Source organism: Phalacrocorax carbo, chromosome 8 (assembly GCF_963921805.1).
Source record: "Phalacrocorax carbo chromosome 8, bPhaCar2.1, whole genome shotgun sequence".
In the NCBI taxonomy this organism is placed as follows: Eukaryota; Metazoa; Chordata; class Aves; order Suliformes; family Phalacrocoracidae; genus Phalacrocorax; species Phalacrocorax carbo.
Genome location: NC_087520.1, coordinates 43,682,887 through 43,707,151, shown reverse-complemented (window position 1 = coordinate 43,707,151; position 24,265 = coordinate 43,682,887). Strand labels below are relative to the sequence as shown.

General features: G+C 40.2%; 1 protein-coding gene across 2 annotated transcripts in view; it reads left to right on the top strand.

Moving 5' to 3' along the window:
• ZCCHC14 (zinc finger CCHC-type containing 14) overlaps positions 1-24,265 on the top strand; it is a 53,539-nt gene that overhangs the window by 8,531 nt on the left and 20,743 nt on the right. For both annotated transcript variants that reach the window (XM_064459722.1, XM_064459724.1), the window contains exon 2: positions 5,865-5,988. In XM_064459722.1, the coding sequence (XP_064315792.1) occupies positions 5,865-5,988 (124 nt within the window). The remainder of the gene's footprint in view (positions 1-5,864; positions 5,989-24,265) is intronic.

Here is a 24,265-nt window from a genome sequence, read left to right as displayed (position 1 = left end):
CCTCTTCACCCTTTGTGTTTAAAGCGGGATACCTTTTAACCAGCTTCCTATGAGGTGTGGGACCTTTTGTAGCTGTTGAGAAATATGGACACACCTGACTTGTTTGCACCTGGTGCTTACATCTTTTTTAGTAGACCCTGGCTGCTGGAACTGCATGAATTCCTAGCACAAACCAAACACTTGCAGTTGCATTCATGTCCCAGTCCAACAAAGCAACTAAACTCATGTAAATTTAAGTGTGGGGTAGTGTTGAGGACTTCACTAGGTATGTGAAAAATTGCGTGTGTTTGCGACTGTCCCTTAAACATCCCTGTGGAAGAGCTCAAGTCTTCAAACGGAGTAGTTTTAAATTTTGTTCTTCCAGTAGGAGAACAGTCAGGTATTTGCATATATAAGTAAATGCAGAACTGGTGCCTGAGGCTATGGTTTCACAAGCAGCTGGGCAGATTAATGGCTTCTTGCTACTAAGAGGAAGATGTTTGCTCGGTCTTGCTCCTCCTGGTTTTTGTAGTCTCAGAAGATTTGGAGTTTCAGGTCCTTGCATTGGTTGCTCTTTGTTCAGTAGCCAAAGTCTGAGCCAGAAACATCTCATGCAATGGTAGACTGACATCTGAGTGTTAGCAATGCAGGTTTTTTTTTTCAAATTGTTTGGGAACCAGAGTTAATGTCGCTGCGTTGGGAAATAGCAGCTTATCTGCCTAAGCGTGCAAGGGCTGTATCCTTGCCATCAAGCCTCTGCTAGAGCATTTTTGCAAACAGGATTGCACTGTGTTAAAGACCTTGGTGTTAACCTCAAAATAAGCTGCTGTTAATGCTCTCTAATATGAAACTGGCAGGAGTGAATGGAGTTGACTGGGTTTTTTTCTCCTGCCCAGACTTCAGTACTCTGGTTCCTGAGTACAACCTTGCATGTTATCTGCATCAGCCTCATGGTGCAGGTCGTGAAGGTCAGTTTACGATTATGAAAAACCTCTTTTAATGGCGACTTCCAAAGCAAATAGTGGCAGGAGCATTTATCTATGGGCCTTGCCCAGGATATCGCTGGCAGCTTTTGAAAAAACTGAACATGATGTGAAAAAGTTTTTCCCTGCGTGATCAGTGAGAGAAAGTGTTCATGTGGCTTTTAGCTGCAGCCCTAGTATCTCACTTGACTCATTGCTTTTATATTTTCTTCACATTTCCTGTGTAACACATGCCCTAAATTTCATACCTAACGAGGAATAGAAATCTGTATTTTATTCCCTCGGATCATTGTTTCCTTAAATTATAAGCCATGTTACACTTTAGGTAGTAAGCTATGTTGATTTGTTAGTATTGGCTCCACTTCAAACTAAGTCAGCAAATACTTCGCTATTAAACCATGAATTTTCTGCGTTCTGTTTAGTTATTTTTAAAAGGAACATATAATTGCTGTCTTGGTAAAATTCTTACCACATTAAGTTTGACTTCTATCAGTCCTGTTATTTATATGAAAGACTTTGCCATATTAAATGTTAGGCACTGTCCTTGGGGAGCAAAGCTGAGAGTTACTGAATCTGGCTGCACAGATTTACGGTTTTCCATATTGTCTTCCACCATCTTGGATAGCAGCAGAGCCACTTCAGGGAGCAATTGCTGAAAGAGAAACACCACATGCTCCCATTTTTTTCTTTCTGTGTGCTTTTTGTTGGATCAAGGGTTCTGGAGAGCCTTCTAGAAGTTTTTTCAGTGTCCCAAGATCATCTACGCCTGCTAGTACATATCTGATGCTGAGAAGAAAATCACTGCACTCTGCTGAGAAAAATGTTATTGTTTGCTGGCAGGTGATAAGGGAAAAATGTGATAATGGCTAAAATTCTAGCAATGCCTTCTGATACCGTGATACATTTGTCCTTGACCTCTGAGTCAAAGCAATTGTTTCTCTTTCTGGTTAACTCCTGGGTGTGGAGGGCTTCAGGGTGGCATTCTGTGATCCTTCTGTCTGGCCCTTGTTGGGAAGGATGTGCTCTTCAGTAGCTGATACCAGTTTTGATACTGTCTTTATTACTATGGAGAATGAGGCACAGAAGAGTTCAGGCTGAGCCTCAGTTATTCATTAAGTAGTGATGAATTTTCTGTATTATTTTCAGTTATGGGTACTAATTTAGCTTGAAATTCAAGAGACAAGCTAGGTTTTCATCTGGAAAATCAGAAGCACATCTGTGAGCAAGATGCTTTGCTACAGAGGGACTGGATGCAACATTATAGAATCATAGAATCGTTAAGGTTGGAAAAGACCTCTAGGGTCATCAAGTCCAACTGTCAGCCCAACACTACCAGGCTTCCTAAACCATGTCCCCAAGTGCCACATCTGCACAGTGTTTGAACCCCCCCAGGGACGGTGACTCCCCCACCTCTCTGGGCAGCCTGTGCCAGGGCCTGACCACTCTGGCAGTGAGGACATTTCTCCTTATATCCCATCCAAACCTCCCCTGATGCAGCTTGAGGCCATTTCCTCTCGTCCCATCACTAGTGACTTGGGAGGAGAGACCAACCTCCGCCCCCTCACTAAAGCACCTTTCAGGTAGTTGTAGAGAGGGTTGAGTAAAAATAATTTAAGAATCTCTTCTGCGCCCATTTGAGTGGTGATCTTCTAGAGTCATTGAATATGCCTACAGGCCACTGATGTGAAAACAATTTATGAATAATCTAATGAAACTTCGATAGGTGTAACAGAAGGCTTTCCTTCTCCCTGGCCCTCTACAAAATGCTGTGCATTAGGCATAGTGAAGAATATTCCTATTGCTTTAATTCTCTGTCATTGCTGTTGTATTTGATTTGTCTTCATGGACTGTTTCTGCTGATGTTCTCAAATAATTTAAGTCAAAAAACCCAAAGTTCAACTGTCTGATGCTGTGTCTTCTGAGACCTTGAATGATTTGTGAATTTTTCTGCATTTCTAACACGTCACTCCTGTGGTTTGTTATGATATATGACCTGAACGTTTCTGGTTTCCATGATGCCAGCTTATCCACCTTCACTATGGACCGTTGCTGCTTCAGAAAACAAGCCTTTAACAGTTCTTGAACAGCAGGTGCTTTTTCTTTAATGGCATCTTGCCTTTCTTCAGAGATGTTACAGATCCTTAAAGGTCCAAAGCAATTTGCTTACCACTTCTCAGGCTCTTTATCTCTCTGGAATGCCTTGTTCTTTATTCAGAATATAGTGACTACTTATTAGTAGTTGGTTGTGCTGAGCCTAAACAGAGGCTTGCAGTAGTGTTCAGACATGGTGAACATTCCTCCCAGAATTCACCTGACACTGAGTTTCTACAGCTGAATTTGGACAAGTCCTTCCTGGGCATCTACTTTTAAGCTTTTGCGAGTGTTCTTTCTAAACCCTCCCAGGACAGTATCTTCTGCAGCTCATAGCTGATGGGTTATTGTTTATCTGTGTTTTCCTTGGCCTCAAAAAAAAAGAAAAAAAAAAAGCTGTTACTATTTTGGAAATAAAACTTTGATTTGCAAAACATTTTTCATTATTTTACTTTTCCTAAACAAATCCAAACCTTTGCAATATTGGTATGTTTAAGTTGGTGGAAAAAATTATTTAAAATTTGGAATGAAAGCTTTAAGCAGTCAGATTCACTGGTTATAACACCATTCAGCTCACTAACAAAGTGCTCCATTTGGAACTAATCAGAGCTTTGTGATTTTTCTAGGCCAATTTGAAACTGCTTTGCTTTGATGTGCGACTGAATCAGATAGCATATGAGCTCAGTCAGCCAAGACATATGGGCTAAATTAATCTTTACCAAGTATATAAAAATTAAATCTTTATGGAAAGAATTGGAGGTTATGGATAAACAAAATGCAAATTTTAAACTGCACGCAATGCTTACTGTAAGGATAGTGGGGAGAAGGGAATACAAGAGAGGAGGCAATATATTGTAGCAAACTGCTTGTTTAGAGACTTCCCTGAAACCGTGTGGCTGTGTTCTTACTCAGTTCCAAGTACCGTAAGTGCTTATATTTGCAGATTGTTCTGAATATGTAGAACCTAGTTATTTAGGATAACATAGTCTAGCCTGAATCTGATTTTCTAGCTTGCTCTGTTACTGAGTTGCTCTCCTGAAATCTCCCATTGCCAAGAGGATGGTGGTGTCATTGCTCAGTCCGCTGGAACTTCCTCTCCGCAGCAATCCGCTGGAGGGAGAGTTTAATGAGCTCCAGGAGAGAGGCAGTGTGAGATAAGCTTTGGTAAAGACTGACTTTGGCAAGGAGATTTAAACTATTCCCCAGCCTCCCCCCAAGCTTCACGTTTAATGGCTAGTCATTCTAATGTGAAAGCTTGATATTAAGTCTTCGTTATTGGTGGAAAGCTGTGCTGACGAAGCACACAAGTAAACTTTATTTTTGGTCAAAAAGTAGACTAACGGTGCTGAAAAGGAAAGCAGGTGCTTGTAATCCTGCTTTTTCTGACACTCGTTGGTCTTCCTGGATTGATTTCTTTGCACATGTAAGCTTTTTTATGGATGTCAAGTATACCAAGTCTTTCGCTTGTGCCTTAAACTGCATATAAATCTGTAAATGTCAGTCTTAAAATGGAGCTTACAATAGGAAATCGTATATAGGTCGGCATGTGCTGCTTTTGACTTGCATTGTGTGTTCCAACAGATGTCAAGATGTAAGACTCATGGTAGGGTGAGCAAAGTATTGTTTTAAGTGTAAATTGTCCTAACTCATGGCAGTCTCTCAAGTAATCAGGATCTGAGTGAGCCTTTTTCCTTATGGGCACCTGCAGTTGCTGGTGTTAGTTACGGTGAATAAAGGATAGCTTCTTTTGTTATGTTGAGATTCACATTTTCTCCTGTGATTTGTGAAAGGCCAAAATCCGTGTTAAGTTCTAATTACAACTCCCCGTACCAGGATTTGAGGTGCATTCAAAATGTGGCAATTGAAATTCAGGTTATGCATTAGTTAGTGTGAGTGCTTTTGTTACTCTTAACTACCTCTTTAAAGCACACTTTCCTCTTAAATATCTTTAAACCCTAGTGTGCAGTACTGCTAATGTAACTGTTCATCCACTTCTGCTTCTCATTACCTGGAAAACAAGAGTAATTACCTTGCTTATGAGGCAGGCGCTGAACGTTGTATTACAAGTAATAGATGTTTTTGTGTTGCTGCATAATTGTGAATGTTCTTGTGGACAGCAGTTGAAGTGGGCAATGTTCAGTTCTGCTTTTTCTAATGACTTGTTTGACTCTGTAGTTCTAAGTAACGGTGAAAATATGTTTTCTTATGCTAAATGCAGTTTAGAAGGTATGTATTAGCCCATGAAGTCGGTTTTGATGATGCAGCCTTCTGCCTCGGCATCTTTAGTGTGCATTTCTTCATTGAAATGTGTTCATGATAGCAGGTTTTTAAATGGCAAAGACAAGAAAATTAGTTTTGCGAATTAGAAATTCATTCCATGTAATCTGTGTGGAAATACTTTGAAGCGCCTTGAGTCTGCATCCGTGTAGATAGGTGACATACAAATGGTATTTTCCAAGAGCCCTTTTCCCCTAGTTTTCTTGTTGAAAAGTTAAGAACTGCGGTGTGGAGAGGTTAAGGGTCTTGCAATGTCTCTACAATTGACTGCTGTGTGACTATTGTTTAAAAAAGAATTATACTTTAAGTAGCTTTATTAGATTAGCCAAGATAATCTAGATTTGTGAATAGCTGCTGACTAAAACAACTTCCCTGAACTGTTACTTGTGGAATATCAATAGTAATGCCCCTTGGTTTTAAAAGAAGCAAACATCTAACTGTCAACAAGGGGGTTCTGCTCACTCCGGAGGAAGGTGTGATATTTGTGCATTCCCTCAGTTTATTTTATTGGATTTTTGTGTTTTTTCTTTCCAGGTCAATCCAAGGTCAGAGACCCCCATCAACAGTGTCAGTAACAGTTTGGAAAATGTACTACATACATCAACACATTCCATTGAGGAGTCATTACCCAAGAGGCCTTCGGGGAAACACTCCAAAGGTGTGTCCTTCTCTGCATGTGTACTTCCAATGGGGGAACAAACTCATATCTCCTGATGGCGATTAGCATTATTTTAATTGCGATTGGAGACTGGAATCTTGCTTTATTACTTCTGGGTTTGTTTGAGCAAAGGAAGTCCTAGAAGGGTTTTCGTAGGAAGTGTTAGCACATCAGTGAAAAATGGTCGGCGAGAGACAAGTATGCTTATTCTGTTGGGAAATAAGTAAGAAAGTTCCTTATGAGTTGAAATACCAGCTTAGCTCTCATGAAGTATTATATTCCCGAAGAGTGACTATCTCTGACACTCCACCTCTCTTCCTTGCAGTAGCAGGTTATTTCTTGGATGAAGCATATGGTGGCGAGTGGTGCCTTACTGGGGAGAAGGCATTTCAAACAGCAGTTAGGCTTCCACTTCCGCCTTTCTCTTGGTTCCCAAGCATGTGTAAGTGAGAAACTGAGGGAAGAAGAGTGGAAGACAGGAGAGGGAGCTCACATTTCTCAGCACAAGTGTGCACCCTGAATGTTGTTACAAAATAAGTCTTACTTTTGTAATGCTATGTCACATGCTGTCCTAGCTAAAAACTGGGCTTAGCAAATTTGAATTAATAAATACATTCCATTTCCACACTTCAGGCTATGATTACAAGTATTAAAATGTCTAGGTTAAAATGTGACTAACAGTATTTTTGTTTGACACACACAAAAAGCACTGTTAAGTGAGGAAAGTCCTTGAACTATGAGCTGCTGTTTGTGTAGAACAGCTTTTATGAACTCTTTGTGGTATTAATAAAAATAGCTCTGTATGGCAGAACTAATGCAGGGGAAATATACCATCACATTAGCAGCACTAGTGTATTGCCTTCAAATGTCATTAAAAATATTGTCATGGACCACATAAATGACTATTTTTTTTTATTTGGAATTGGTCTCCAGAGTTCTGTTTCCTTTTCTGCCACTGGCTTGCTGCGTAACCTTGCAAATATAGTTCAATACCATGCAAATGGCGATCAGGAATTTCAAAACACCTCTTTGCTCAGAGGAATGACACAGGTTGGAAAGGGTTAAATGTCCCAAGGAAAGGTTCTTGCTTGCCTCCGCCAGACCTCCTTTTCTGTGACATGCTCAACTATAATTCCAGTAGCTGTAAGTAGCAATAATTTTTTTTACAGCAGAATAGTGCTGTAAGTAGCTATTTCTCCAGCTGTAAAAGCTATCAGGGTAGAAGAAAATGCAACACTAAGCAGAAGCATGGCTAGGTTTGTGGCTTTCATCTGATTAAAAATAGGACAGGGTTCAACGCTGTTTTCACTTTGTGATTGCTATTCCAGTACCATATATGCCAAGATTAGTCATGGTACACTGTGAAAATTAATTAGGTTTTCCTCTGATCTGTTTTTCCTCTTCTAAAATACCTGCTTAGTTTTCAGAGAATTTAGCTTTTTCATTTATAGATTGCCTTCGTGATAGTTGGGAAAAGGGGTTGTGGAACAAATACAGTTTCCTCACTGATACTCTGCTTTCTGGTTCACCAGCAGCAAAGGTTGTATTGAGTTCTCCTTGGCACATGATAATCTGTCTGGTCAGGAGTTCTGCCTCTTAAGGTTGGAGTACAAGTGAAGATTATTTGCCAGCCTGGAGCCACCATTGCTCGCTTACAGATTTCTAATTCTCATAGCAAATGGAGACATCTCTTAATTTAGCAGCACCCGCTAACTTTTTAACGTAGAGCACATGAAATTCAGTCATCAGAGTATGGGATGGACAGGTTGTCTGACTGGTTGTGTAATTCTTGTGTTGGTATTTTCTAGTGAGCCCACAAAGTTGCAGTATCCGTTGTGCTTAGTTGGATTAGAGACAGTTTGTATTAATCTGGTGAATGGTTTTAATCCCGATTTGTAGAAGTGTCAGTAATGTGACATACTCTGTATATAGTTGAACAGTGAATGGGTCTGTAGTAGGCTTGGACCTGAAAGCTATCAGTGGCTGTATTTTCCCTAATCCACACTTTGCTTTTAGCATAAAATATTTCAAGTTACTATATGGGAGAGAGGTAAGAGGTGAGTATATTGCTGAATACTCTTTAACAGGCTGTGGTGGAAGTCTGTATGCACTTGTGTTTGCATTAGGTGGTTAGCTGGAAACATCCATGCATCTTCGTGTAGAGGCTTGTCAAATATATAACTTCTGAACAATTTCGCCATCCTATCTTCATGGAATATTGCTGCCTTGGGAAATGAATTTATAAAACAACTGTCAGTCTGAAGTCCATAAACCTCTCCTCGTATCTCAGAGGCGTAGCTAACCGTGGGAGCACTGTTGGGCATTGGGGTACTGGATCTGTGCTGTAATGCCCAAGTTCTTGGGAGTGGTGACCAGCTGGGGGCAAAGCAATATTTTGATGTGCCTATCAATGTTTAGCAAAAGTCACCAATTCCTTTACGCTGGTCCTTCGGTCTCAGCTAAAGCCCCTTCTCCCTTCTGCACGTATCAGTGCTATAAAGCAGGGTCAACCAGGGGGACATTTCTGCAGAGTAAAGAGTTGTGACACTAGGAAGGAAGGTCCTGTATCTGTTGACGTAAGCATGATAGGTATCTGTGCTTTATCTGGACTTTTCGTCTGTAAAATAAAGTTCAAAGATTTGGCCTACGCAAGTTTAGAAAAAATGCAGATGGGTACTGATGTAAAGGATGTGGACCTCTTTGGAAGTCCAATAGCTGTAACATGCAGTATGAACTGCTTTTTGCTCATATTTTTTGATCGGTGATTTGGGATTGTTCAAACCTGTTTTCACAGATGTGGGTTATTTTAACTGGGGGTAACTTCAGGAAGTGGAGACTTTCCGTGTTCTCAGGGACTGGCTATTGTTGTGCTTGTAAGCTTCAGGCAGGCTTTTTTACAGGTTTTAAAATATTGACACATCTCACTGGTCAAGGAGAACAGAGGCAAATACAGATAGATTCTTGTGTTACATGTGATTGAAATTCCAGGAGGGGTGTGTTGCTAGATCTTTCTGTCTCTCTTCCACTGTTTCTAGAACGTAGTCAGGTTTTAACTGCAGTCTTAACACTGATTCGAACAAAACAATCACATTCCAATGAAGCTTGGGCAATTTTTGCATACTGGGAGAGCTTAGTGCCACCCTGTCTTCCTTGTGTTCCCCTGGGCGCTTTTCTGCAATATGACAAGAATTGAACTAGTGCAAATATAGCTGCAGAAGGTGTCAGTGTCAGAAATGTTGATTCCAGTTTCAAAGATGAGATTTCATGCTTCCAAATGCTTGCCTGGTTAGGCACGTACTTTAGCAGCAGTGCAGCTGTGTAGTGATGCCCCTCCTCTGAGCGGGTTTGTGTTTCCCAGCATAATGCCAACGAAGTCCGCAAACTTACTTGGAGGGATTCTGATAAAGGCGCTGGTTCTCTTAAATTTAGGATTCTACCGTACATTTTCTGGGGAGCCACCTCAGAACCTTTCAGTCACCCAGTCAGGAACTCAGCACCACGCAGCCACTCGCTCACTCCCCCCACCCCAGTGGGACAGGGGAGAGAATCGGAAGAGCAAAAGCAAGAAAACTCATGGGTTGAGATAAGAGCAGTTTAAGAATTAAAATAAAATAGTAATAGCAATAATGGTAAGAATAACAATAATGATGGCAATAAAAAGGAAAATAATGAGAGAAATTAAGCCCAGAAAAAGAGGGAGGGGAAAAAAACCCCACAAGTGATGCAACTGCTCATCACCTGCTGACCGACGCCGCCGGTCCTTGAGCCGTGATCGCTGCATCCCCCAGCCAGCTCCCCCCAGTTAGTATACTGGGCATGATGTCATATGATGTGGAATATCCCTTTGGCCAATTTGGACCAGCTCTCTCGGCTGTGCCCCCTCCCCTTCTGGCTTCTTGTGCACACAGTAGAGCATGGGAAGCCAGAAAAGTCCTTGACTAGTATAAGCACTACCCAGCAACCACTAAAACATCAGTGTGTTATTAACATTATTTTCATACTAAATCCAAAACACAGCACTATGCCAGCTACAGTGAAGAAAAATTAACTGTATCCCAGCTAAAACCATTACATGGTTAAAGGTCACTGGTTAAAAAGAGTATATTCATTAGCAACTTTTGTTTTGCTGGTAGCTAAGGGAAATTCAGTTGTTATCCCAAAGTCCAGAAGGAGCTATCTGACCTATGGGAAGTCCCATTCACAGAGCTCATTTGTAACAAGCCTATGGATGTAGAGTTGTTCCCACCTTGTGTGGCAATTCCCGAAAGAGAGTAGTCATGGTTATCAAAGCTGAATGAAAAATTCAGCTTGTTTTGTATTATTTTGTAGGAATTTCCTGTACACCAGAGATGTTATTAACTACTCTTACTGTAAGGTTCTAGGCAGAACGATTTGGCCATTAGGTGGATAGCACTCTAGGCAAGTACTACTCTGTGCATGTGACATATTTTAGCAATGTGTTAAACATGGTCAGCGACCGCAGCATATTTTCCAAAAGCACAGTGGAATAAAGTACATTAGACCAGATGTTGAAGTGCAGAACAAAAGAATCTTTATTATAAAGGCAATGTAAGTTGCAGAACATTACAGTATGAGGACTGTGCAGTCTTTGTACTGTAATTTCTCATAATACTGAGTAAAATTTTGATTTGTCACAGCCACTTCTTTTATATTTCTGCAGTGGAAGTTCTGTGTTGGTATTTATAAGATGTTCCTTACTGCTATGAGGCTTTGCAGGTGTCACTCACCACTGTTCCCCTCCATAAAGCAGTCTGGAAGATGGTTTCCTCGACTGAACAAGTCTCATTTTCTGCGAAGCGACAAAAATTCCCCTATTCTTGTGTTTCCTGTGTATTTATCTTGCCTTTCCGCTGTTGCCACACAAAACCTCAAAATTGTCTGCAAGCCAGTCTGGTTTTAAATGAAGCAACTGTTGAAATATGATCCTTATATAGTGAAGCTGAATCACAATTCCTGCAACACATGCGTCTAATGATAGGCACAAACTGCATTCTGTGGACAGAGGAGTAAAGCTTTTAGATCTCAGATGGGTACAGTAGGCTTTATTCTACAATCTGTACTCCATTTAGCGCTCTTGCTGAGCACAGTAAAACTTCTTGCTTAATTGAAGGTACTCTCTTAGTTCCCATACAGGGTCCTGCAAAGCCTTGACAGTGGCCCAGGCTAGAATAAATACAAGGAATAGCACAACTTACTGGACAAAAGGAGGTGCAGTCTGTGGACATGAGAAAAACAAACTTTAGAGAGAATGCATCTCAGTAATTTATTGATTTAATTTTGGATTAATATTATGGTGCAAAATATATCCTTGTTTGCAGTGATTCTGGTGACCTCAGGATGTGAATTGCAGGTAGGTTAAGGTGATTGTTATGTGCAGCAAGATTTGGTATCTAAATTGTTTCATTACAGTAGTCAGCAGGTGTGTGTGGTGTAAGCTATCCAGAACTTCTAACCACTATTTTTGCTACCCAGTTTTTTTTCCCTGGCAAAATGTATTTCTGTGGTCTTGCACCTTTTTTGTGTCCCGCTTCCTTGATTCATTCTTCTTCCACAAGAAACTAGACTGCAGGAGCTCTTAGTTAATGGCAATCAACAGTCTCTTCCTCCTGAAACATTTGACACCAGTTGTTCAGCCTATTGAAGCAGGGAAAAAATACAAGGCGAGGGAAAAAAAGCTCTGAAATCCTTTTGGTTCAGAGTCCAGACGTTATAGTGCCTTGTTCTGCACCAGTTGTATAGCTGGATTATTCTATTTTTAAGTAAATACATCATCTCCAACAATATTGGGTCAACTACTGTTAGGGTAGGGCTTAAAGAAATATTTAGGCTATGATAATCCTTCAGGAAAAATCTCCCTTTACCAACTGTATATAATTTTTCAGCTGTTTCTATATGTCTGTGTTCATTTTGTTTCTGAAGTAGAATTCTGCTTCTAAACTTCAGCAGCGTAGGTTGGTAAGATCACACACGAGGCGTAGCATTCCCGACTTACTGTCTCTAATATACTAGTTGTTTTATTAGTATCAAGCATTTAGAGTTAATTCTAGCAATCAAATCCAAGGATTAGTGTACTTAAAGTTTTCATATTGCATATTTTCCCCTGTGCTAGAAGATTATTGCATGTTAGGAAATATCTTGAAGCCTGCATGTTGCATAAACTGTGCAGTTTGAACTTGAGTAGGTGGAGTTCAATTAAGGTTGGAGGTTTAATATTGCAATAAAGACAACACTCATGAGTTTTTCTTTTAAATCAGAAACATTGTGTTTTATCTCAAGTTTTTACTGATGGTGTGGTTTTACTCTGCTTATGTAGGCAGGCATGGAAGGCCATTTTATGTCCCCAAAGCCAGAGGTCAGGTGGGGTAGCTCAGCCTTGGGCTGTGTCAGAGGTGGGAGTAGAGTTCCACACTCCTGGGGCTGCACTTGGACTCTGGCAAATTTATGTTGTTAACTGTTAATAAGTTAACTCTTGTACTGTCTAGAGGTCAGAGTTAGTATTTCTTTGTCACCCTCGTTTCTTCCCTTTCCACATAACAAGACATGTTAGGAGCGATCTGGGATTGCTATCACAGACAGAAAGGGAGGGGAGAGCAGCATAGGAACTTTTCTAACTGAATGAAAAGTAGGCTTCTGATCTGCCTACTCATGCAATAATGGTCATGACCTTTTTGTGCAAATACTTAAAGGTGCTTCTTACTCCAGTTTGTAATTCATGGCCTGGATTCCTTCGGGAGGGCAGCCCTTTGTGGTGCACAGGCACTTTACATTAAGACTAAAAGGTCTGCCGCTTGGCCAAGAGCTGCAGCGAGTTGGCTTTGATGGAAACTCATGCTGTATATATTTACCCATGGCTCTTCCTTGAGTTCGTATGACAGGAGACTCTCTAACGCAAATTTCCTGTAAGCAGTTTTAATTGTGTATACACCATATGCCTTGTTCACATATTCACCTAAAATAATGCTGTTATCAAGTATATACCTAAGGGCATGATCTTGAATCTGCTGAGTGGTTCTTTTTCTTCAGTCTTGTTTGGGCTTCTTGCTGGTCTTTCCTCAGTAAAGGTGATGCAATCACTCTGCTCGGGCAGCTCTGTCAGTCCCTATCTTATTAACTGTTGAGTCTGTTGATTAAATTAATTGAAATTTGAGGGAGGTATTTGGAGTTTTTATTTACAGTAGAGTCTGGATAGAAGAGACTCATTCATGCTTCCAGAGAGGAGAGGCAAGAACAGTTCAGCCCTTATCCTGTTTTGTCTGCCCAGCCGTGCATTGTGTTTGTTTTTTCTGGACTAGAGGCAATGTGTGCTGATCATTGCCCAGTTGGCAGCTCAAAAGCCCTGCGCGCATCGCTGTAGGGGATGCGAGACTGAACTGGCGTCCTGCAGAAGTAAATGGGTGTGCAAGAGAGGCAGGTGTCTTGCAATCATAAGTGTGCCTGGGGAAGGAAGGTAGCTAGTTACAGGTGCACATTTAGAGAATATGTGGAAAACGTGGGAAAATTTAAGGTAGATGTGATAGATCTGGAAAGTAGCGTTGTTGTAGGTCTGTCGTGGGGGGTATGGGGCTGGAGACTCCACAGAAGAGAGGAGACATACAGCATGGGTCCATGGGGAAAAAGGCTTCCTTTTGCTCCTTACTAATTAATCTTGCTTTTATTCTTACGTTATATAAAGATGTGTTCTGAATTTGTGTACTGGGCAATATAATGTTCTTATTAAACATTGGAAAATGACGAGCTTTCTGTTAAAGTAAGGTTTGACAATGAAAGACTTGATTTTGAGTACTCTGAAGCCTGTTCTGTTTGGTTTTAGTGGGAGTTGGATGATACTTCTGTTTACAATGAATTAGAACAAAGCTAGTCTGAAAAATACAAATTCTAAGCATAGTGTGTTGGTAAATTCAGCTGTGCCAGGAGTTGACCTCACTGTAATGCATTCCTCAGGCAGATTCCTGATCTTGGATAATGTCAATATCTAATGTGAGACAATTCTTATTTAATGCTATTTGCCTTTGTCCATGGCTCTTCAGAAGGGCAGGAGGCAACAACACTTAGCCATGTGCACTTCTAGGACTCCCTCGCATTGACAGTTCATGACTGAATTCCTGGAGGGCCCTGCTATGGCACATTAGTTGTTAATGCAGGTGAAATTAATAGCCGTTACCTCAACAGCTATGGAACCAATAGTGTGACCTTCTGTCAGTGATGGAAACAACATAAGGAATGTGGGCTTTTAAATAAAATGGCGTTAAATGAGCAAAACCCGTTTTTCCCAAACCTTTAGGTAATGGCTTAATGCAGCGCATCTTCTTAAAAGATGTAGCAGAGCAAAATGAGTTGTGAAAACTTTACCTGGTGTATGCCTTGGTGGAACTACTGCTTAAACCTGCGCTTGTACTGAAAAGCCTTTCTAAAGGCAGGCGGTGGAGGGAGAGGACATTTGAAATTCAAAAGCTTATAGAAAGATAGAAAACATGTCATGGAGGACTTAGAGAGGAAAAAATGAAGGTGAACATTAACTGCTGATTCTGGTCTCCTGGCAATTCCTGCTGCAACCTGATGGCAAATAGTTCACTAGGAGCAGACATTTCTGTGTCTGCTCCTTGAAGATTAAGGGATGTGTGAAATGTTCAGAAATGCTCAGCTGTTCATTGCATCTCTTTAGAACTTAACACCCTTTAACATCTGGAAGTGTCTGTTTTGAAATAACCCTTTTTGCTGCCATGTTAAACAGAGGGATACAAGAACTTAAAATAAACGGTTTGCTTATCCTACCTAGTCTTACATTTCCTCTAAACTAAATTGAATGGGGGAAAAAAGATCACTTGAAAAAAGAAAATAGGAGTGATTCACCTGTATTCCTAGAAAACCATAATGTCCTTGCCCATTTTTTTTACATACTGTCACAAGTGTACTTACAACTAAACGGTCATTTTCTTGTGTATGGCATGCTTAAGAAGCTTTTCTAGCTAGTTAGTTGCTAGCTGGTAGATGTTCTTCCCCCTCCTTTATCAGTTTATTGTTTAATCCCCTATTTTCCAAAGCACATTTTTTATTTTCATATACCTTTACATTTAGATTACTTTCTTCTCCGAACAGTGGCTCCCTGAGGGCAATAGGCCTAAAGTACAATAATTTTATCCATAGGTAGCTGGAGTTTTTACAGGCAGTTGCATATACAGTTAGAAATATTGTCATAATGAAAATTCATGAGAACTTCAAGTAAATCTTGGGTTTCTTGCTTGACTTTTGATGTCAGCATTAGGATTCTCATGCTGGGGCTTTTCTCTACAGATGTGGGAGGTGGGTAATTTGTGAAAGAATCAGACTATGGTAGGGAAAAGATACCAGATATTGTAGGACTTGAGATAACATTAGGGAAACTGGTGATATTGGGGAATGAAAACAATAAATCCTGGTTTCAAGTAGGGCAGTAAGTCACAGGAGGAGAAGCGTTATCCTTAGTGCTGAGCACTGCCATGACATGTTGGTCTGGCTTGAAAATGAGGAGGTGGGTGGAGAGGAAAGATGAGAACATGTCACAGAAAAAAGTTGTTTACTTTGCCAGCAATTTTCTTTGCTGCTTCTACTACTAGAGCAAATATTTCTTTACTCTGCTTCCCTTCTTTCTAATCTGGAAGTGACCTTATTTAGTAAATGACAGCACTTTATTTCCGTGGAAGTGATCATGATTTCTCACATTCAGTATCTGGCACAAGGGAACAGATGGACTGCAAAGCAGAAACAACGAATGTAATAATACGCTAGTGAGAGACCTTTTGCAAATGGTAGCTCACAAGTCTGACTGCAGGATCTGTGCAGTTCGAGGCAGGGAAACTGGTCGTGTTTTTTACAGTGTTCTGCTGCACTTTGACTGCCAGCTGATGCCAGCCTCGAGTCACAGTTCAGAAGGCAGTGGGTGATTTTATTTCATTTTTGGACTGCAGAATCAAAGTCAGAAGGAATCGGTGCCTCATGTCCTTGGAGGATCACTGTGCAAGAGTTATAGATTCTTGTATTCTAGATATGGCTTTGCCTGGGATTTACTGTAGTCTTGTTTATATATCCATCAAGCTAGGGTAGTTCTTGCTTCGCATCAGGGCTGGCTTAATGTTTGTATAGCTGTCTGAGGGAAAAAACCCTCACGTTTATGGCAAAATGCTTGGGATTTTTCTAACTGATGGCCAGAAAGACTCTTTGGACACTCTTTGTAGACAGAAGTGAGTTCCTCCCCTTTCTTTTGCTTAAATAGTTAGATGTTATTTCTTAAATTATATGTGCCTTCACTAACTTACACCTCGTTCTGCTAATAAGCAAACGAGAAAATGGTGCTTTTAACATTGGGTTCATCATAAATAGGATCAAAATGAAGAATGAATGAAGCTGAGAACAGTCAAAGCAGTGAAATTCTGTGTATTGATTCAATTTGATTTGGAGTTGTTTAAAGGAAGTTGGGTTCTTCTGTTTAATGCAGGCTTAATGTAGTTTTCATAAACTGCATCTGTTGAAAAATGCCTGAGCAGAGCCGGATATTGAGATGTGGATTATGAGATCTGACAGCTGTATGGGTAATGAAAGCATCTAGAGTTGTTCATGGGTTGATGCTAAGAAGTAAGTTGAGAATTAAAAATCTCATTTGGGGATTGCAGATAGTGGAAGTGGGGGGAAGTTGAAGGGGTCATACTGCCCAAACCTGCGTATAGGCAGGTATCTCGCGCTTTCTTTAAGCGTTTGATGGTAGTGCTGTCAGACGCGTTCCTGCAATAGAGGAACTGTGGCTCTGATCCGTATGGTGTATCTGGTACTGTGTGCCACACAAGTAGAGGATGAGACAAATAGTCAGCTTTAGCATTGCTGAGGCGCTTTGTCAGATTTCATTTCTAATTGCATTTTCTCTTGCTCTTTTATGCTGGAAAGCCATAGGCTGTAATTATGCAAAACAATGGTTTTGATTAAAGAAAATCTTATTTCTCAGGTGCCTGGAAACACTAAGCTAAAAGGTTAATATTTGATTTGCATTCTGACTTGTTCTTTCATCTCCCTGGAAAAAAAGGCAGTGGACTTGCTGCATTACTTCACTGCCTGGAGTGGATGCGTTTCATCAGCGTATGGTGCGGCTGCTATTTTTAACGGTAACTCAAAGGGGTAGCCCTGCTATAATTACATCATTAATATACGCAGCTGAAAGGAAATGGCATAAAACACAACAGTACCTTAGAAGATTATCTCTGTTGTGTTTTCCACTTCTGTGGATGAATTATTCAATGCGCATCTTCCAAGCAGAGATACAGTTGGACCATCATATTTGCAAAGCATTCAGACCTTATTTTTCTTGTAAACAGCCCTTTGGAAGAGTGCAGTAAGTGAACTTTGTCCGCAAAACCAGTAGGTGTGAAATAGGTATTAATGGCTTGGGGATCTCAAAGCTTGTGTTCCTTCCTGTTCCTGTTGTTAAATAGTTCAGGGATTTGCTAGATATCCCACTACTGCAGAAGTGTTTTGCTTCATTCTGTACTGCATACTGAAGAATCCAGTGGCAAGTGTGGAGAGAGTCAAAGCTTCAAGGCTTTGAGGTTTTTAGTGGATGGGGTTTGGGTTTTGTTTCTGTTCTTTTCACTCGAGTTCCTGGGCGCTCTCACTGCCTTGGCAAATACTGGTAAAATCTACTTTAGTCTTCTCTTCCCTTTTGTATTTGCTTCATAGATGTGTTACAGAAACAGTTGTCTTGTAGTTGTACAGTATCTCAAAATAAGCTTAAATGCTGGATTAGAACTTTTTTGTCTCTTTGAATTACTGGTCAAATCTTGTCTGGGATCCAGAATGAAGGAACAATGACTTACACAAAGTATGAAAGGGAACAAGAATATTAAAGCCTGAGACCAGAGACCTGAAAATGTACGAGGACATAACTGCCAACAAAAGGAGAACCTCACAGAAATGGCTGTGCAGAGGGATATTTGTTTCTCACTGAACTAAGCACTTGAATGCATTTGTGGCTCTTGGCAAGACTGTATGTACTCAAGATTTTGCCTATTCTAGATTAGTCCCTTAGTCTGGTGTTTTTACATAGTATGCTAACAGAATATTTTTTCACTGTTAACAAGGCTTTCATGCTATAATTCTTTAGGGGAAAAAAATTGAAGTGATATAAAATTACTTTGTCCTTGCTGCTCATGCTTGCTTGTTATTGCAGCCTTAGTCATGAGTTTCAAGATGCTGATACTGCTCTCAAAAATGCAGAAAACAGCACGTGCTTATTTACATGAGCATTAAACTATGCTGGTCTGGAGAAGCTGTCTTTCAAGTCGGACTAGCTGCATGCGTTCGTGTGCCTTTGAGTTTGAAATGCACATTTCTGCTGTATTTTTGCTTCAGAGTTGGAAACTCTTAACTCTCTTAGGTAGCTGAAGAAATCCTTCGGCCAAGGTTGGAGCAGCCGGCCATCTGATCTCAGCGCTCTGGTGTTTTATCACCAGATTGCCCTTCAAGCCAGGGCATGCTGGCTGAGCAGCTGCTGCCTTATAATCTCACTGACGGGTCCTTCTATGCCGATATATGGTTACATGCTGCAGCCCACAATCTGTACTTGTGCTGTGGAAAAAAGTATAAACATGTTTATATAATATGTATAATTAATATATGTAACGTTCTGGTCCTGACTTGGTGGCTTTTAAGCTTAAAGTGTTGCTGGGCAAATCTTCATTGGATGCAACTGTGATTGATTACAACTGTAATTGGTTTTATGCAGTGGGGACTGGGTCTTTTTAAGAATAACAGTGGATTATAATTGTCTGAGTGGAACCTAGAAGGCTTAAATGAGTAAAATATTGTGTGATGAAGGAAAGCTAATGGGTAGTAGGCAACCTTAACTCAGTTCCCATTTTCCTCATCCCTCAAAAGGAGGCTTGTTGTTAGTTCAAACTGCACTCAAAGGTGGCATCTTGCATTATTTTACTGGTGGGTCTGTGTGTTGGTGTGAGACTCGATTTGTCCATCTGTATTTAGGACATTGCTCAAAACTTCAAAGCAAATGCCAGCTCAGATTCCCAGCTGTGGTGACTACCTGATGTGTCATGCTTTCCCCATCTGGTTTCCTTTCAGGGTGCATCGGCGAGGCTTGTGTTCCCTATCTAAGCTCAGGGTAAGCGTCTGTTCCATGCAGACACTTCAGAGGCTTCAGCTGCATTGCGTTTGTTTCCTCCGGTGATGTTTGGGATTTAGTGAAGCCTGGGGTTTGGTACACTTTAGCACAAAACCTGTGGTTAGGGAAGGGGCCTACACTACCAAGAGTGTTTTCCATGGCAAACTGACTTTGCATTTTTAGTTTTGTAGGCAAATACAGCATTCGGATTAGAACTAATCATCTGGCTCGCCTTGGGTTTGCGGGGGTTCAGTGAGTTATGTGCCAGAGAAAATCCTTTCTAGGGAAGCATAAGACTCATCTAGGATGAGCTAACCTTCCCTTAAAAATAGGATACAAAGCCAAGATTTTGTTTAAAAGTGATCTAAGAACAGTAAATAAAATAATCACTTGATCAGATAAAACTAGATTAAATATACAACTGCATGTTACTTATCCAGTAAGTAAAAGTATTTATATACAAAGTTGAACATCCGTCTTGATGGCAGAGATATTTTTACTAGCCTGGGCTGCGTAATTAGATATGGGCAGCCTGCTTATTTTAATTGCCTGTACAAGAATGTATGTTAGTGGTTACTGAAGCTGCCTTCAAACCGAGCGTTTGGGCTTACAGTCACTTTTTTGCAGAAGTACTTCTCAAAATGAGCTGCGCGTTCCTCCAAGAAGTCTACTGTTGTTAAATAGAAGAAGGAAGATGAGTCATTGGGCCGGATTTCTAAGCAAATGAAGTACACAGCTGCATTTGTAACTTAGATATGCTTTTCTCAGTTAATATCGAAAGAAAATACTTTATTAGCTGCAGTTACGTGTAGCATTAGCCAGCTTGGGGAATCAGGCAGTAAATATATTTTACAACTTAAATTCCAAAGTCCTTTAAAAAACAAGCAGCCCCCGGCCCCCAAGCAGCCAAACCTGAGCACATGCTTAATCTCAAGCACTGTGATTAGTGTCTCTGAATTTGTTGTAGGATACCTTTAAGCCTTCAGTGTTGAGAGTGTTTACCTAAAATCATGCTTGAAAATGCCACAGTGTTTCTGTGGTATTAAAAACATAGTTAAGGATTCCTTTTCAGCTGTGTTGTGCCTGACATTACAAAGAGCTACATCTTCGCTTGATTAGAGCTACTTGAATTAAGGAGTTTTACCTGTTGCTCAGTTGTCCCTAACTAATGTCAAACCCTTGCAGCCTTTCTTGGCACTGTATCATAGGTCTCTTTCTGCCCAGAGCATTATTATATATATTTCAACAGCATATCCTTGGTGAGTATATGTTTCAAGGCACAGCACCTGTTTAGTGACATGTGTTGGTGCTCAGATTTAGTAAGGCGGTGGAGCTGTTACACAAATATGTCCAATACAGCAGCCCTTTCGGGATAATTTATTCCGTAAAAGCTTTTTCTGGCATTAGAAAAGAAAAAATGCAGCTTGTAAGGCAGTTGTCTGTTCAGTGGCAATGGCAGGCAGTTCAGCAGCAGTAATGCAGGAGTTAGTACTCTTGGCCTGAAGTATTTGGTAAGAAAAACCTTCAAATTAGCGTTTGAAGCTGTATCTTGATTTTTTTGAAAGCAGCTGACTGATTCTTCTGGGTTTTACATCTTCCTGTCCAGATGGGAGTCTTCTCCAGCCTTCAGTGCAGACAGCTTTTTGTTTTATTTAAGCTTTTGAATCCAGTGAAGTTGCGAAACCATTCTTTAGGTTGATTGGATTTGTGGTCTGCTGAAGTGCTGACAGTATCATTCAGTATTACTCAAAACAGTGTATGCATTCAATTAAAATCTTGAAAGCTAAGATATACAGATATTTTTTTAATATCTGCCTTTTTTTAGAGAAACATAAAAAGGTCACTTAGTTGGCAAGTTAAATAAGCCAAACTGAGGAAATAGCAGGAACATGAAAACTACTAGTTTGGGGGTGAGCGATATAATCCCAGTGTATTATTGCTTCTTTTATGCTGCCAGAAGTAAGCTAATATTCTTGATTTTTAAAAACAAAAAAGCAGTGTAATTATTTCCAATGGAATATTGCAGTTCATAGTCTTCAGTCTTGCTTTTAAAGTAGCATTAACTTGTCACTTAAGCTCATGTTGTAAGTATGTGTTGGGTTTGATCTTAAATATTCTCTAAATTGGAAGAACCCTTATTTCTTAAAGAAAAATGGCAGTTCTGACAGCGTTTCTCCCACTAATGTTGCTGCTAACAGAAATTTTATGTCCATGAAGCTTTAATTTCCAGTGTCTTCCTGTGTGTTTTTGTAGAGGCAGCAGCCAGCCAGAACGCTTTCTTGCTAACTAGTAAAACTGTTCTGTTTGGTTATGAGTTTTTTCCTAGCGGTAGCTTCCTTTTTAAGCAAACACCATGGAAAAGCTGCTGTCTGCTCTTCTACTTTGCATCTGAAGAGTCACTAGCAGAAAAACCAGACAGTGGGCCCTATTATGAGGCTGAACTGGGTCCGAACAAGTCTTTAAACTGAGTTCTGTTTTCTCCCTTTTCTCGCCACAAAATCAGCTCTCTTATGAAAAGACCAACTTAGCATTGACTTTTTAAGGAACCACAAACTTAATCTTGAAGTAAAGGCCAGAAAGTAGAAATGCAGGGAGCAGCAGCGATGTGATGTGCTCAGTAACCGCTGGCCAGTAGTTCTTGGGTCGTGGACTATGACAGACCCTGCTTCACCAGCTTCAGTTGGCAGGGATGGGGAAAAGTAGAGGCCCCTTTTCTGCTAAATTTTCCCTCCTTTGTTTTTCTAAATGAAAGGCGTGATGGTAATTAGTCCTGTCTCCTGAATTTGTGTTAGCCAGGCAGAATTAGTTCCTGCAGGATACTTGGTTTAAAGAATTTGCGAATCAGAAAGTGACTGCTCCATTTGGAGTCTCAAGTGAATGTGTGACTTCTTTTCAAGAGTGTTTCAATGATTTTTTCATTGCTGTGGCCATTGCTAAGTTTCAAAGATACTGTAAATGCAGTAGTCTTCTCCCTGGAACACAGTTTTTGATTTCCTTGATGGGTCAGGCTTCGTGGAATATTTGAAGACCTTGTGCAGGAAGAAAAAGCAAAGATCTTACTGTGTTTTCATACCAACCAAAATTTCTTCTGCCCTCTTTTGGAGGGGGGATGTAAGTTCTACATAACTTTGGTTCAGTTTAAATGTTTCTTAGCAAGCAGCAGCTTTACTTGCATAAGGGTTTGGGATCACGTTAAGTGTTTCAATTACACCTTCACATGTTTTCTCAATCCATAACCACTGTATTATGTGAAAACAGGTTAAGATAATAAGTTACTCTGCTGTGCCTGGAGAGCTCTGAGAATGAGATGCCATTTTTCTTCACTACTAATATAATAATGAAAGGTCATTCTTACCTGACAAAATGTAGTGAACTGTAGAAAGAATCACTCCATCCTTTCCCATATTTGACTTTTTCTAGAAGGAGTAGAATAAGTGGTTTCGAAAGTGATGTTACTTCCTTACATGTCTTCCCTCACTTTTAAGGAAATACTCTGAACAGTTCTTGATGCTCTCGAGTGGAAGCAATTTTTCCATCTGGCATAGCTATAGATAGACAAGCTGGTAGCTGCGCTATGTGGGTTTGTCACTTAAACTTACCTCTTACACTTTAATCGCTTGATACTCTTGCATATTAAGACTATTATATGACCTGCCTTTTCATGTTCTTTCACTCCCCAGAAGCACGGTTTCTGCTAAGTACGAACATTACATACCACCGAGCATCTCTTGTTATTCCATTATTTGGACCCTGGCCCATCAATATTTTGATGCAGATTGGATATCTCTTACCTAAAAGGAATAGTTTGAGTTAATGTGTCGTGAAACAGTCCAAGGTGTGTGTATTGGGTGTTGAATAGAGCAGTGTTCAAGCTGAATGGTTTCAGTGTCATCTTCTTCGTAGTATTTAGTGATTCAGAGGCTATTAGGGCCAAGTTCATGTAAGCTTTTTACGAAGTGAGGCCCTGGGGACGCTCTTCCACTGAAACCTGCCTCTGAAGAACAGATCAACAGTGCCGGTTCTTTTTTGGCTTTAATGACAAAGCTATTACAAGCTAATATTGTTGTGGTCTGATTTGTTGAAACGAATTGTAGTAAATAAACATGAGATTTACCTGATTTGAGATCCTGGGACTTAACATTAACATGAAGCTCTCAGCAACCTGAAAGATACTGATCAATACCCGAGTTATTTAGGTCTCAATTTGCACTGACTGCAGCTTGCTGTTAATCTTGCAGGCTCCGGCCAACCATTTCTGTATGTGCTTTGAAAAACTAATATTTGATTGTGCAAGTTTTCTTCAGGCCTCCAGTATTCCAGTTAATGAAAAAAATTAAGTTTTGAGGCGTATGAGGCTAGGGAAAAAAGTAACTTAGTTGATTAGAAAACTTGGTCTTGTATGTTTGTGGCAGAAGAGGATCAATGTATTTGTTGGTAAGAAGAGTATCTCTTAGGGTTTTTTTTAAATCCTCCATCATAGCCTAGATAAAAAGCTTTAAAGAGATCAGAAACGTGGAAGCAGGAAGCTTGCTGAAAAACAGGCAAAGAACCCTCCTAAGCCGATACTTTATAAGCAGTTTCTTAGCTTCAGTTCACTTGATCCATTAATCTTTTTGTTTAAAAAAACCAAAGACCAAACCTGGTAATTTCATGTGCTTTGTTGCCATAAATATGCTTTGAAACTAGCAAATAAACTTTTTCCTGTTTTTTTTTCCTCACTTTTGCCTGTATGTTTGGGAATGTAAATACTGGTGGGTTTGAGGGTTGAGCGGGGAGGCGGTGGGGTTTTGTGCAGTCACTTGGGATTACCTTCTGATGTCTAATGGGCAACAGTAATTGAGTAATGCTGCTTTTGAAGTATTAAAAAAAAAACAAACAACAAAAAACAAGAGGAGATGGCATGTGAAAGTCTTGGTGTTGCATTTTTTGGTTACCACTTCTGTGTAAACAAGGATGTGGAAAGTATTTTATTAGTTCCTTTTTGTTAGGTAGACCTTTTCTGCAAAAAGTCAGTTGCTGTATTTGTGCCCAAGTGCTTATTTCCATGAAGGTACAACTTCATAAATGAAAATTAGTAAGTCTTTAAATCCAGAAGCATCAATTTATAGAGGAGGCCCA